The 14,989-nt window shown below is 44.6% G+C and overlaps 1 protein-coding gene across 5 annotated transcripts in view; it reads left to right on the forward strand.

Moving 5' to 3' along the window:
- The window catches only part of vps8 (VPS8 subunit of CORVET complex), a 734,009-nt gene that overhangs the window by 77,496 nt on the left and 641,524 nt on the right, over positions 1 to 14,989 (forward strand). For all 5 annotated transcript variants that reach the window (XM_041200655.1, XM_041200658.1, XM_041200657.1 and 2 more), the window contains 3 exons: positions 1,935 to 2,009; positions 3,895 to 3,930; positions 13,333 to 13,423. In XM_041200655.1, coding sequence (XP_041056589.1) covers positions 1,935 to 2,009; positions 3,895 to 3,930; positions 13,333 to 13,423 — 202 coding nt within the window. The remainder of the gene's footprint in view (positions 1 to 1,934; positions 2,010 to 3,894; positions 3,931 to 13,332; positions 13,424 to 14,989) is intronic.

Raw genomic sequence — 14,989 nt, forward strand, 5'->3', positions numbered from 1 at the left:
TTTCAGAGAGACAGTTAAGAGAATTTTTAAGAATCAATTTATTCTGCCAACATACATACAAATTATACTCTGCTTGTTTAGAGTTGGTTTTCTGTTGTTGAAAAAGAAAGTTTGTTTTGTTTTCTGTTTGCTGACTTGTGAAAAATTAGGTATTTTTGTTTCCGATTTTTCTTTTCCACCTCCTTATAGTGCCTAATGCTAGCTTATAGCCCCACAAGGTCATTTAGTCCCTCCTCTGTGTGATCCCACCCAAAAGGGCTATTCTTTCCCTCCTTGTCCTTCTCAACCAGTCCGCAGCTTTTGACGCATTTGGGCCACACCATCCTCCTCCTACACCTCTCCACTGTCATCCAGCTGGGTGGGACTGCTCTCACCTGTCCCATTCTTATCCATCTAATCGTAGCCAGAGGATCACTTGCAATGGCTTCTCTTCCAGCTCTTGCGCCGCTACCTCTGGAGCCCCCTAAGGATCAATGCTTGGCCTCCTCCTATTTCTCATGTACATATTGCCCCTCGACAACATCAGCTGAAGGAACAGCTTTTGTTCTCACATGTATGCTGACAACACTCAGCTCTGCCACACAACACCTCTCTCAACTCCTTCACTGTTGCTAATTTATCAGACTGCTTGTCCAACAACCAGCACCGGATGAGCAGAAATTTCCTCCAATTAAATATCGGGAAGACTGAAGCCATTGTTTTCGATCCCCACTCTAAACTCCGATGCCAGCTGCCAACTCCATCCCTCTCCCTGGCAACAGTTTGAGTTTACGCCAATCTGTTCACAATCTTGGTGTCACATTTGATCCTGTGATGAGCTTCCAACCTCATATTCGTGCCTTTACTCAGACCGCCAAGTTCCATCTCAGTAAGATCGCCCATCTTCGCCCTGTCTCAGCCCATCTGCTGCTGAACTGTCATCCATGCTTTTGTCACCTCTAGACTTGACTATTCCAATGCACTCCTGGCTGGTCTCTCACATTTTAGCTTCCGTAAGCTCTCGAGGTTATCCAAAACTCTGCTGCCTGTGTATTAACTTGCAGCAAGTCCTGCTCCCCTATCACCCCCTGTGCTTGCTGACCTACACTGGCTCCTGGTCAAGCAACGTCTTGGCTTTAAAATTCTCATCCGTGTTTCCAAATCCCTCCATGTCCTTGCCCCTCCCTATCTCTGTAATCTCCTCCAGCTCCACAGTCTCTTCTGGCCTCCTCTGCATCCCTGATTTTAATTTCTCCGCTGTTGGTTGTGCTTCAAACTGCCTCGGCCCTGAGCTCTGGAATTTTCTCCCTCGACCTCTCCGCATTTCTATCTGAATTTCCTCTTTTAGGGGATCTACCTCTCTGACCAAGCTTTTGGTCAACTGACCTAATATCTCCTTCCTTGGCTGGATGTGATACATTGGGATGTTGCGTTATGTTATAAGCGCTATATAAATAAGTTATTGTTGAATGTTACTAATTGTGATGAAGCTATTCTGGTTCTGGGAGTTCAACAACAGAATTTGATTCTACCCTCGCCAGATACCCACCTTTATGCAGCTGCAGAACAGTTCATTAGAGAAACTTGGTGATTATGTTTTTCTCTCCCACTATCCTGAGGCCAATTATCACCTCTGCTGCCACTCTGACTGTGATCAGCCAATTCAGTCCAGGCCATGCATTGTCCCTGGGTTAGTTATACCTCTCTAGCTCAGCATCGAGCCGGGAGGTCAGTTTAACTGTTCAGTGGTCACCGCTCGGCCCTGCCCGGGGCCTCCCCTCTCGGCCCAGCCCGGTCCCGCTATGTCAGTTGAGGAAGCTAAAATATATTTTGGTGCAGTTTAATATTTTCCTTTTTCAATGATTTATTGGTTCCTGAAACAAATTAAAATATTATTTTATCTCTGCTCAGACTTTTTAATATAATTGATATTAAAGTATTGTTTATTTCTTAAGGCTCTGGTTGGAGAAAAGGCATGTTACCAGTCGGTCAGTGGTTATGGAGGGCAAATTATCTACCTGGGAACTAAGGTAATAATGCATCTGCCTCACCATTCGGATTTTGTCCGGGAAATATAATTATGATTTAAGCATTAGAACGTGAGATAGGCTTCTGAATGTTGATGGATGAGTGCCAGCGTATCTGATCATTGTATCCATCAAAGGCTGTGCATGGTTCCTGTGAAGGGGTTAAATATGTTGGAGCACCCCACTGACTTTTCCCAGCCTGAGAAAGGGGGACCCCCACTGTCGGTCACCTGGAAGTTACATTGTTATCTCCCCAGATGAGGCTGGTATTGGGAGAACTGTCAGCATTGCATTGCTGGAGTATACAGATTGAAACAGTAACTCTAAATCTTGCCCTTCACTGCACTCTGGACTCTGATTGCAAGAGGTGAAGCACCTCAATTCATTCTTGTGCCCTGATCAATGATCTTGATAAATGCAAACTTTTTTTTTAGATTTCCAGCTATACGCTGCTATTTAGTCATTGTCTAATCTGGCCCATTTTTTTTGGACTATTCATTCTGCATACTTAAATTTCTGTCTCGACCGGCGGGAGGCACAGGGAAGTTACTGTCTTCCTGGATTTGTTTATTTTCTGCTCTCAGTGTAACGCGGAGATCAATTTATATGTTACAATAATGAGGCTGCTTAGGACCAACAGCAACTTTACTATAGTAATATTAATTCTAAATTACTAAACTGAACACCTGAAAGAAGATAAAACAAAAACAGAATTACCTGGAAAAACTCAGCAGGTCCGGCAGCATCGGCGGAGAAGAAAAGAGTTGACGTTTCGAATCCTCATGACCCTTCAACAGAACTCAGTTCAGTTCTGTTGAAGGGTCATGAGGACTCGAAGCATCAACTCTTTTCTTCTCCGCCGATGCTGCCGGACCTGCTGAGTTTTCCCAGGTAATTCTGTTTTTGTTTTGGATTTCCAGCATCCGCAGTTTTTTGTTTTTATACCTGAAAGAAGATGTTGGATAAAAAGAAAAATGCACATATATGTGCTTGCTGTCCCTTTTTCCCTCTTGTTCCTTGCCTATATATATTTTATTACCTTGTTTGTTTGCACTTAATTTTGCTTCACCTTATTCTACCTATTCTGTTTCTCATTTTTTCTGACTGAGAAACTAATGACTTGTTCCTTCTGCCCATTGTAGATAAGGTTTTTAGTCAAATATTTTCTGCAGGATTTTTCACCGTCAGAAATGTCACTTTAATTGCTAAGTATCCTGACAAATTGAAAACGCAACCTCTGCAGAGTGAGTGGTGTTTGGCTAGCCTCATGGGATTGCAGTTTCCTGCATGATGTGTATTCAGCTTCTTGCCTCTGTTGGATCCCCCTACATCCAGTTCCTGTCATGTCTCCGCGCTCACTGAGAAAGAGTCGGGTAGTCACGAGCTGCTGTGAGGAACCCCTTCACCTACCGAGAATGCCTTCTGGTAGTGATGAAAACATTGAACTAGCTTACAGCTGGTTCCTGTTGCTATTGGCAGTGTGACTTTACTGATGGGAGACTGAGGCACCCCTAACTAGCCAGGGACCCTCCTAAACAGGAAGCAACAAGCATCCCTACCATGCTATACAGGAAATGAAGGGAAGTGATTCCAACTGCTGGACTGTGCAAGCCACATACTCCAGAGGCCGAGCAGTCTCTCTGGGCTCTATGATCCAGTTCTTCCAGACCTCACACATCCCTTTACTGCTGCTCCCAGCATTGCCACAATCCAAAACCCCATGAGATAAAAACCTTCTGATTCCCTTGTTAAGATGCAAGACTTTGAAATTGCAAAACCGAATATTTTATTTATGAAGCAACTTGACAGTTCCTCTCTTTGCTGAATACAAGGAAACTTTGCCTATTACTTATCAAATATATTCATTTATTTCTCCCTTCTCTTGCAGTCAGTGCATGTGATTACCCTGAGGACTTGGCGGGAGGTAAGCAAGTTGAAATTGTTTGCTGGTATTTTGTGGAAGGCGCTTGCCTAGCTCTTAAGTTTTTTTTTTAAAAAAAGCTCTACAATCAGCTCACCTTGACGCATTTGAACAGCTTGACCTGCCATATAATGGTGTGCTCTCCCTCCTGGATTCAGTACAGCCCTAAAAATATATATTCCATGACTTGAACTGCTTCCATCTGAATTGGCATTCAGGTAGCAACATCTCCCTGCACGATGGACTAGTTCTCTTCCTTGTCACTCGTTTAGACATAGACTCTTGTCAATACACTGATGCGCAGATGCCCTTAATTCACCTAGTTCTGTTTAATCACATTCTCTGCTTTTTTTTAATTCTTTGTTCTCATAGGGACGTTTAAAAACAGGGTAAGAATAGGCCATTTGGGCTATCAAGCCATTTTTTTCCACAGCAGTTGCAATTCACTCTTTCGTAGATCATGTGCAAACTGTTTAATGTTTAGCAACATTTACCCCACTATCTATTGCAATGTAAATCAAGCAACAATGCAGATGAGGTGTCAACCTTGGCTCAGTGAGTAGTCCTTTTGCTCCTGAGTCATAAGGTTGGAGGTTCAAGCCCCACTCCAGGGAATTGAGCACATAATCTAAACTGATATTTCAGCACGGTGCTGAGGGAGTGCTGCTGTGCTGCTATAACACAAAAACAGACCATTTGGCCTGGCTGATCTCTACTGGAGTTAGTGCTCCATATCTGCCCCCTCGCACCCTCTTCACCTTCTGTGTTGTATTACGCTATTCTGTGATCACGTGAACCCATTGTATTTGCCCTTCCATCTGGCATTTTTTACCCACCCCTGTTTGCTTGTCTCTCAACCTGGCTTTGTACCTTCACCCAGTGCCAACATTCAGTGCACACAAAAACACAACTCACTGAACGAAGGCAAGCAAATTTTCTTTGTGCAGAAATGGCATCCTTCATTTTTAAAAAAATCATAATTACAGAAAACAGAAGAAGCAAAGTTGATAAGTCTGTGTTGGAAAAGAACAGTTTCAGGGGGCTAGAAAGCACACTTGATTTCCAGTAACTTTCTGCATTATGCTAGCCTGAAACAGAGACACGAGCTTCCAACATTATACTTGCGGAATTCAGTGATAAACAAGATATAAGGCTAGCCTTTATTCTGGAGGAAGGTTAATATAGATTGCAGCTTGAGTGTAAAACTGCTAATTGAAGCCTCGATGAAGCAAGATTATGCCCCTCTTTGGGTTGTATATATGCTAAAATACCACAAAGCTGGTATTTGCCTCCCAATTTCTTTTTTTTTCAATAAGAGCTTTAGAAACATAGGGCGGAATTTTCCCATCCTGCCTGTGGCGGTTGGGAACGGAGAATCCAGCGGGAGGCAAAAAGTTGGAAACCCGCCATCGTAATAATAGGTCGCAATTCACCTGATGGTGGATCGTGGAGGGTCAGTTATCCCGCTGACCAGTGGCTCGAACCCCATTTGTATTCATGAGCCTGTCACGAATGCTCATTAAAACAGCTGCTCGCCGGAATCTTGCTATGCCTTCCAATCTTCCGTCACGTCGGCAGGAAATTATGTCGGCGTCAAACCTGTTTGAAAAAGGACGGGCCTCAGTTCCCTCGGTAACTCCGAAGTGAGGGGGACACACTCAGCCCACCTGCCTTGGCGCTGCCCCCATCTTGTTGTGATGAACGAGGCTCTGCTGGGGCTGGAGGGTTGGTCTGCTCCTGCTCTTTGCCTACATCACCCCGAGGAACACCCACTGAGTGTGGTACTCACACAGGCTCCACTTTCAGAAACCAGCACTTCAACCGAGTGTGGGCTGTGAGGCGGGGGTGGGGTTGGTGAACACGATGGGGGGCAACAGGGAGGAAAGACTGTGCAATGTCAGTCAGGGGGAAGGGTGAACATGAGGGGGGCCTTTCTGGGGCCGCTCTCTAACCTCATGTTGCTGCTGGAGTGAGCAGGAATCTGCTCAGAAAGAAAGGAGGAAGATTTTCTTATGATGAAAGCCACTTGAAGCCAATGGCTTCATTAACACTGTTAAAGGGCTGCTCAGAACTCATTGGCTTCACATCACAGTCACTGCATCTCAAGAGTTTTTTTTTTATTCATTCATAGGATGTGGGCTTCGCTGGCTGGGCCAGCATTTAATGCCCAATCCTAGTTGCCCTTGAGAAGGTGGTGGTGAGCTGCCTTTTTGAACCACCACAGTCCATGTGGTGTAGGTACACCCACAGTGCTGTTAGGGAGGGAGTTCCAGGATTTTGACCCAGCGACAGTGAAGGAGCGGTGATATATTTGCAAGTCAGGATGGTGAGTGACTTGAAGGGGAACTTCCAGGTGGTGGTGTTCCCATCTATCTGCTGCCCTTGTCCTTCTAGATGGTAGTGGTTGTGGGTTTGGAAGGTGCTGCCTAAGGAGCCTTGGTGAGTTCCTGCAGTGCATCTTGTAGATGGTACACACTGCTGCTACTGTGTGTCAGTAGTGGAGGGAGTGAATGTTTGTGGATGTGGTGCCAATCAAGTGGGCTGCTTTGTCCTGGATAGTGTCCAGCTTCTTGAGTGTTGTGGGGGCTGCACTCATTCGGGCAAGTGGGAAGTATTCCATCACACTCCTGACTTGTGCCTTGTAGATGGTGGACAGGCTTTGGGGAGTCAGGAGGTGAGTTACTCGCAGCAGGATTCCTAGCCCCTGACCTGCTCTTATAGCCACAGTATTTATGTGGCTAGTCCAGTTCAGTTTCTGGTTAATGGTAACCCCCAGGATGTTGATAGTGGGGGATTCAGTGATGGTAATGTCATTGAACATCAAGGGAAGATGGCTAGATTCTCTCTTACAAGGATCAACAGGGGACCTGTGCGGCATCTCTCAGTCCACAACACATTGATGCATAAAGGAGGTCGCAGATGCCCTTTACAGGAAGGTCCATCATTATGTCAGGTTTGCTCTGGATGAAGATAGCCAGGCTGTGAAATTCACCAGCTTCACCACCATCTCAGGCTTCCCTAGAGTGCAGGGTGCACTAGGCTGCACCCATGTGTCTATACGGGCTCCATTGCAGCAGCCCCTGATGTTTATAAACTGCAAGGGCTATCATTCCATCAACGTACAACTGGTGTGTGATCAACAGAAGCACACACAGCATGTTTGTGCACGGTACTCTGGGAGTTGCCATGACTCCTACATCCTGAGTCGCTCCCAGGTGCCTGAGGGTTTTTGAGGGGCCAATACATCTGCAGGGATGGCTGCTTGGGGATAAGGGGCACCCAGTGAAACACTGGCTGATGACACTGGAGCATCGCCCTCAGAGTCATTCCAAGGAGAGGTACAACACTGCTCACAGCTCCACACGCTCCCTAGAGCAGACCATAGGGCTTCTCAAGATGCGCTTCAGATGCTTGGACCAAACAGGTGTCTCACTCCAATACCCTCCCGACAGGGTTTCCCACATCATCGCTGTGTGTTGTGTCCTTCACAGTCTGGCAATGCAAAGAGGTGAGCCCCTGCCAGAGGATGAACTGGAGGAGGATGAGAGCTCATCAGAGGATGAAGATCCGTAGGCCCAGATACCTCAGGAGGCTGTTGAGGGTCAGTATGAGTGTGATCACGCCATGGATGAAGGAAGGCGTGGGAGATGTGCCCATGATACGTTAATCACTGCCAGGTTCCAGGAAGAGTAAAGTTAAGTGAGGGAATATGGTCACATCTCTCCTCACCCTCAGTGCCATTTACTTTCACCTCAGGGGATGTCCACCCACTTGCAGCGAGAACAAGTCCCACATTCACACTTGTGCGCTCCGACCTCATGATTCATCAGGTCATGACCTTTGCTTTGGTCCATGGGACCCTGTGAGTGAGGTCACTCTGGGAACTGAGAGTCCACTTAGGAACAAGAGCGATGTGAGAGAAGACTTGAAGCTTTCGCTGCCATCTAATGATGTAAACCCTGCCGTGACTGAAAGGTGGACCGCCTGGGGATCTCCCCCTCCCGTGTGTATCATTTCTTCTGTCACTACCACTGAGGAGACACAGATGCCGCTAGATTATCAATGCTGATGAGCTGCCCTCACTCGATGGTGTTCCTGAAGGAAAAAGGATTAAAAACACTTAAATCACACGTTTCCAATAAAGATTTAAACACATCTCCCTGACGTCACACAAGTGGCGCAGACACTAGTTCAACTGAGGTTGACATCACAGGAAAGTGAATCTCACAGTGGGACACTATCACCGAGTGGGAGGAACGCTAAACCCCAAAGTAAGAGGATTCCACAGTACAAAATCTCAACACCTTCAATTGACAGGAACATTCACATAACTGTCGAATATATTCACAAAAGTGTAATATCTTCACATGTCTAACTCAGCCGTGACCCAAAAGAGACGTCAGGTTGTCTTAACTTTCCTACCTCTGCTGCCTGGGTGCAGCCCCGACACCCACAGCAGAGGTGGGGGCAGCTGCTGACTGCCGGGTCCTGATGTCTGTGGTGACCTTGGTGGACGTCCTCTGGTGACCCGAGGCCTGCAGGGCTCCGGCCTGATAAGGGGCAGAAGTGTCCTCGGTGGCCTGAGAAGCTGCAGTGGATGGGGTCACAGGCAGAGGGGGCTGTGAGCGGCTGCACACCTCGGAGTGTCCTGAGAGGAGACCCCCGGGGGGTCCGGCTGATGCTCATCCTCCCTGTGGGTGCCCGAGGGCCCCATCCTGACTCCTGCAGGAGGTGGTGCCCCCGGAGGGGTTTCATGGTGCCTCCTCCCCATGTCGCCTACAACTTGATGGTGCCACCAGGGTGTGTGACCATGGAGTTAAGGGCCGAGCACAAATCCAGTAAGACTGAACCTGATGGAGCGGATGAGGCCATTCATCCTCTTCCTGCTCTGGGTGGCACTTTGGGTTGAATGTCAGTCACGCTGACCTGCTCTGCTACGGTGTCCCAGGCCTGAGAGGTGAGGCCGCTGTGATTCCTGCAGCCATCTGTGGGGTAGGGCCCGTGCCTGTTGCTGCACCCCTCTGACCAAGGCCTGGCATTGCCTGGTGGCTGAAGCGGGTGCAGACTTTGCCCTCAGGCTCTCGGACTCTCTCTTATGGGATGCAGACATCTCTGGTGGGCTGGAGAGATTGAGGTTGCGTGTTGGACTGGCGTTTAAGTATGGCGCCCCCACCTTTGAACCCACCGGCTGATGGTGGCGGCCAAATCAGCTGCTGGTGATGCGGACCGAAACGCGCTTCTGCATAGTTAACGAGTCTCCAAGCGCAGAATCGTGTGCGAGTTGCCGCCATTGCGGGCACCGGTCTGGGGGCTGCGAAAACCACCACCGCACTTAGTCTCATCCTGGGAAAATTCTGCCCATGAGGATATTAAGCTTAACAAGTCCCAGTTTTTCGTATCTCTCAACCTTTTTTCTCTTGAGAAACACCAGGTGGATGATTTTTGTAGCTCTTCATATCTTCATTCCCTGATAACTCATTATTACACAATTGTATTAGATTTTGGTTGAAAGAGTTAGACTTGGCTTCTCTTCATCATTGAAAAATGCCCCTTTTTAACTTGAATTCTGTAATAATTGAACCTTCTGGCTTGTAATGTTGCCTATTTCTGTCCTATTCTGTCATGGTGTTCAAAATCGTGGAGGGTTTAAATAGAGTAAAGAGAGAGGAGCTAATGTTTCCAGTGACCGTACGATTGATGAGAGAGGAGACACATTTAAGATGGACTTGTGGAACATATGAATTGGGAGCAGGAGCAGGTCTCTCGGCCCCTCAAGTCTTCTCCGCATTCAATAAGCTCAGGGCTGACCTGACTGTAACCTCCCGCCTACCCCCGATAATCCTTCACCCCCATTTATCAAGAATCTACCTACCTCTGCCTTAAAAACACTCAAAGATGCTCCTTCTACTGCCTTTTGAGGAGGAGAGCTCGAAAGACTCACGACCCTCTGAGAGAAATAAATTCTTCTCATCCCTGTCTTAGTTAGGTAGCCCTTTATTTTTAATCAGCGACCCCTAGTTCTAGATTCTCCCACAACATCCTCCCCACATCCACCCTGTCAAGTCCCCTCAGGATCTTATATGTTTCTATCAATTCACCTCTTACTCTTCTAAACTCCAGCGGATATAAGCCTAGCCTGTTCAACCTTTCCTTGTAAGACAACCTGCCCATTTCAGGTATTAGTCTAGTAAACTCTCCCTGGATTGTTTCTAACGCATTTACATCCTTCCTTAAATCAGGAGACCAACACTGCAGACAGAACACCAGATGTGGCCTCACCAATCCCCTGTGTAGCTGAAGATTAACCTCTACTTTTGCATTCAATTCCCTTCACAATAAACAATAACATTCTTTTAGCTTTCCTAATTACTTGCTGTACCTGCATACTAGCCTTTTGTGATTCATGCATAGGACACCCAGATCCCTCGGCATCTGAGAGTGCTCACCATTTAGATAATAAGCTTTTTTCCTTTTTGCCAAAATGGACGATTTCACATTTGCCCACATTATGATCCATTTGCCAGATCTTGGCCCGCTTAGTTAACCTATCTATGTCCCTTTATAGACTCCTTAAATCCTCTTCACAACTTACTTTCCTACGTAACGGCAAATTTAGCAGCCATATCTTTAGTCTCTTCATCCAAATCATTTATATAAATTGTAAAAAGTTGAGGCCCCAGCACTGATCCCTGTGGTGCATTACTCGTCACATCCTGCCAACCAAGAATGACCCATTTATGCCTACTCTCTATTTCCTGTAACTAGCCAGTCTTCTTCCATGCCAACATGTTACCCCCTAAACCATGAACTTTTCTTTTCCGCAATAACCTTTGATGTGGCTTCTTATCAAATGCCATCTGGAAATCTAAGTACAGTACATCCACCGGTTCCCCTTTATCCACAGCACATGTGATTCCTTCAAAAAACTCCAATACATTGGTTAAACATGCCCTTTCACAAATCCATGTTGACCCTGCCTGACTGCCTTGAATTTTTCTACGTGTCCTGCGATAACATCTTTAATAATAGCTTCTAGCATTTTCCCTCTGACAGGTGTTAAGCTAACTGGCCTATAGTCCCCTGCTTTCTGTCTCCCTCCCTTTTTGAATGAAGGAGTTATGTTTGCTATTTTCCAATCTAATAGAACCTTCCCCGAATCTAGGGAATTTTGGAAAATCAGAACCAAGGCATCAGCTATCTATGATTAGCAAAGAACCAGAGGTAACATGAGGAAAAAGATTCCTACATAGCAAGTAGTTAGGAACGGAATGCACTGTCTAATAGGGTGGTGGATACAGATTCAGTTGTAGCCTTCAAAAGCGAACTGGATAAATACTTGAAGTAGAAAGAAATTGCAGAGATATGGGGAAAGAGTTGGACTCATTGGGTCACTCTTAGAAAGAGTCAGTGTAGACTTGATGGACCAATGTGCTGTAACACACTATGCATTCTAAGTATGACCTTCCTTTTTGAAATCCATGCTGATTAGATTTTATTACATTTTTAGTTTCTGGATATTTCTTTTTATAAAGATTCCATTATCTTTCCCACCACCAGTATTAACATAACTGCCCTATAGTTCCCTGAACTTGTTCAATCTCCCTTTTTTAATATAATAATACCTGTTTTCCTGCAATGTTCTCTTTAAAATTTGATTGTTGTGTGTGGTCCCTTTAATTATTTTGCACCATCCATTATTTCTTATGGCATAAGGCCAGTGCAATAGCTTAAATAAAACTATTGAAATCTTGAAGGTTCATTCACTTTTCCTGGGACTAACCCAAAAGGTATGTCATAGCCTTCTGGAATTTATTTTAATTTTTCTTAGTTTTACATGGGATCCTTCCATTAGATTTTGACTGAGGGACCCTCCAAGTTTCTTTAAAGAAATCATGACTATGGACTCTTCAGCTCCTTGCCCTGGCTTTGGACAGACGTAGACTGCTTTTCCCCAGTCTGATCTCACAGCTTCTGTTTCTAAGTGAAACTATTCAAGTTGACTGCTTTTTACCACAAGGCTCTATGAGGACCACTGGAGATATCTTTCAGCTGCTTTTCCTCACAAAATCCAAACTAATTTTAATTGCCTGCTTCTGTCAGCAAACACATACAGATAATTAAACAAAGGAACCTTCCACCCCTACATGCTATCCCCATGACAAAATGGTATGCTCTTGGATGCTGTCAAACAGAAATGCAAACAAATCATTTTACCTTCCATGCTACTGTTTGATTCTGTAACCCATATGAATAATTTAGATTGCTAATGGAGCTTTTAGATCTTTCTCCAGACTCCCTGACTCCATTACAATCTTGGAGATGGATCAGTTATTGTTCAGGTTTTTTCACTATCAACCCTGACCTTGCAAGACAAACATAAGTTAGTTTTGAAGTAATAAACCAAGGCTTCTTTGAGTTGCATTTACATCATGGTTTCATCTATCAGATGCCCCAATCTATCTACAGTTAAAATTTTGATTCCTATAAGTTATATAGTAAAACGTATGAACTAGATATTCTTGGACCTGATCCCCAATTTAAAATGTTTTAGGACATTTTTCTCTGAAGGTGATGTAAAAATGCAAGTTGTTGGAGTTGTCACCCAAACAGACTATTCTATGCTTCTCTATGTGTACTCATGCTAGCTGGTGTGAATTCTGCTTGTGCAGTTAGATTTTGTTTTTTAAAAAAATCAAAATTATATAGTACTTTAAGCACTATAGGCTTTTAACTTACTTTGGAAAAATCAATACGTTATTTTGGTGTAAGTATTCAACAGCATCGATTTATATTTCAGTCGCATACCAGTGACAGTGTATTGTCAATAATAATTAACTTGGCAATGCCTTTCCTGTTGGGTATTACGTGGACCTTTACAAAATTAAAATTGCTTCATTTTTCTCAATCATTAAAGTGTTTTATATTTCAAAAGTAGACCATTTTACTTTGGGAGGAGAGAAATTGATACCTTTTCCAGCTTTAGCAATTTGAAAAATTAAATTAGAGTCATTGTACTCATGCATTTTTGTAAGCATTGTGTTTATAAAAAAAACAAGGAGAATAGTTTCTTTTACACTGTGTGATGTTGACCTCACCTGAAGAACCCCCATCTAATTGTTATGATGGATAAAACTTGTCACTTATTCCTATAAAACATTAGCTAAATTTTCCATCAGCAGTGCTTGAAGACAAGAGCAAACGGAGATGTTGTTTGAATTGCGGTTTCAGTATCTTAGCCACAGCTGTACTGTGGAATCAGATAACCACAGCAGCCACGGCAGTTAAACTGCAGATGACATGTGATTACTTTGCCCATGCTGTACGGAAGTACGTACTTCCTATAGATCCCACCGTGTAGCTGTATGAACCTTGATGTATCTTTGTCTCGTAATGCTCTGTCTGCAGAGAGTGGATTACCTGTTGAAGCAGGAGCGGTTCATTGAGGCACTATCTCTGGCCTGGTCCTTTCATGAAGGAAAAGCCAAAGCAGTAGTTGGTGAGTGATGAGCTGTCATGTTTACAGAGTGGATTGATCAATTCATTTGATAGTTTTAAAGATTTTAAAAATGCTTTTCTCATTTGGCCTGCTGTGCCTGGCACGTTCAAAGAGCAGTCTTGCTTAGTCCCACATCCTCACTCTTTGTCAGTAACCCTGTAAGTTCCTTATCCTCAAGCGTCTAATTGCCATTTAATATTATTGATGGAATCAGCTTCCGCCACCTTTTCAGGCCAAACCTCACAAATCCCAACAATTCTCTGAGGGACGAAAATTCAAATTCTCATCTCCTCTAAATCTTTTGCCAATAATTTTAAATCTGTGACCTCTGGTTATTGACCCGCTTGTTAGAATAGATAGGAGGAAAACTATTGCTTCAATAAAGACCTCTTTCATTCTTAAAAAAGGCTGCTACTTGCAGGGGCTGTGAATGTGATTGGCTGTACATTTCAGTATGATCTGTAAGGTTCCTTCGATGATGAACCGAGGAGCAAGGACAATGCCTTAGTGATGAATTCTGCTAAAGCTGAGGAAAAGAGGAGAGGAGGTTGAGAAGTCATGATTAAGTGACTTTTAGAAGCTCAAATTGTAAGAGGATGTAAAGTTGAAAAGTGAAGAGCTCCACAGTTCTGCACTCCTAGGAAAGACTGAGTTGGATTATGAGGTTGTGCGAGGGCTGTTGGCTTCAAGGAACACTGGTTGGGCTGAATAGCTAGTTTCTGTGCTGTATATTCTATCAATGAGGATGATTTTGTAAAATAAGGTACTGTATTTGGGACTTAAGGCAGACGGGAGGGAAAACCTCAGGGGCAATGACCTGATGATCTCAGATATTTCTCATCTATTTTGAGAATGTTAGGACAGCAGCATTGTTATAAGCACCTGTTGATTTTCTTTCTCCTCATTGGCTAAGTGTTGGAATCTTTCTATTTATTAATTTATTGTGTGCTTGTTACTTAGCCTACAGTCATTGTACAGGAAAACTTTCTTCCCTCAGCTAGCTCTCCCAACTCCCATTGGAGCAAATTAATATTTCGAGACAGATTAGAGGCTTCCCATCTTCAATGCTGTATAGACTTCACTTCATCCTAAGCTCTGTTGTTTGTATTCTAGCCCACACTAAGGGCAGAATTTCCTGTCTGCCGGGTGGATGGGCCCAACCCAATCTCCGTTGGGCGGGGAGCCGATCCCCACCAGAGAAGCGGGCCCCGCCTCTATTTTAAGTGGTTGGGGCAATTAAGGCCCGTCCAGCGTGACGTCCGGTGGGAAGCGCTATGCACTCCCTGTGCGGGTGGAGGGGATTCCCCAAAAGCGAGAGTCGTTCTTTTACACATGCGCACGACAGAGCGCACATCTCCCTGAGGCTAAGTGCAGCCTCAGGGAGATCGCTTCCACTTTGAAAAATATTAAAAATAGGAAAAAAAAAATTCCCTAACATGTTCCCTTCATTTGTCAACATCACATGAGATGGAACATGTTCACAAATTGCAGTTAAACTTTATTAAACTTTTTAGAACCCTGCATGAAATCTCATCCCGCCGCTGGATAAGGTTTCATGCTTTTTCT

Source organism: Carcharodon carcharias, chromosome 12 (genome assembly GCF_017639515.1).
Source record: "Carcharodon carcharias isolate sCarCar2 chromosome 12, sCarCar2.pri, whole genome shotgun sequence".
Lineage (NCBI taxonomy): Eukaryota > Metazoa > Chordata > Chondrichthyes > Lamniformes > Lamnidae > Carcharodon > Carcharodon carcharias.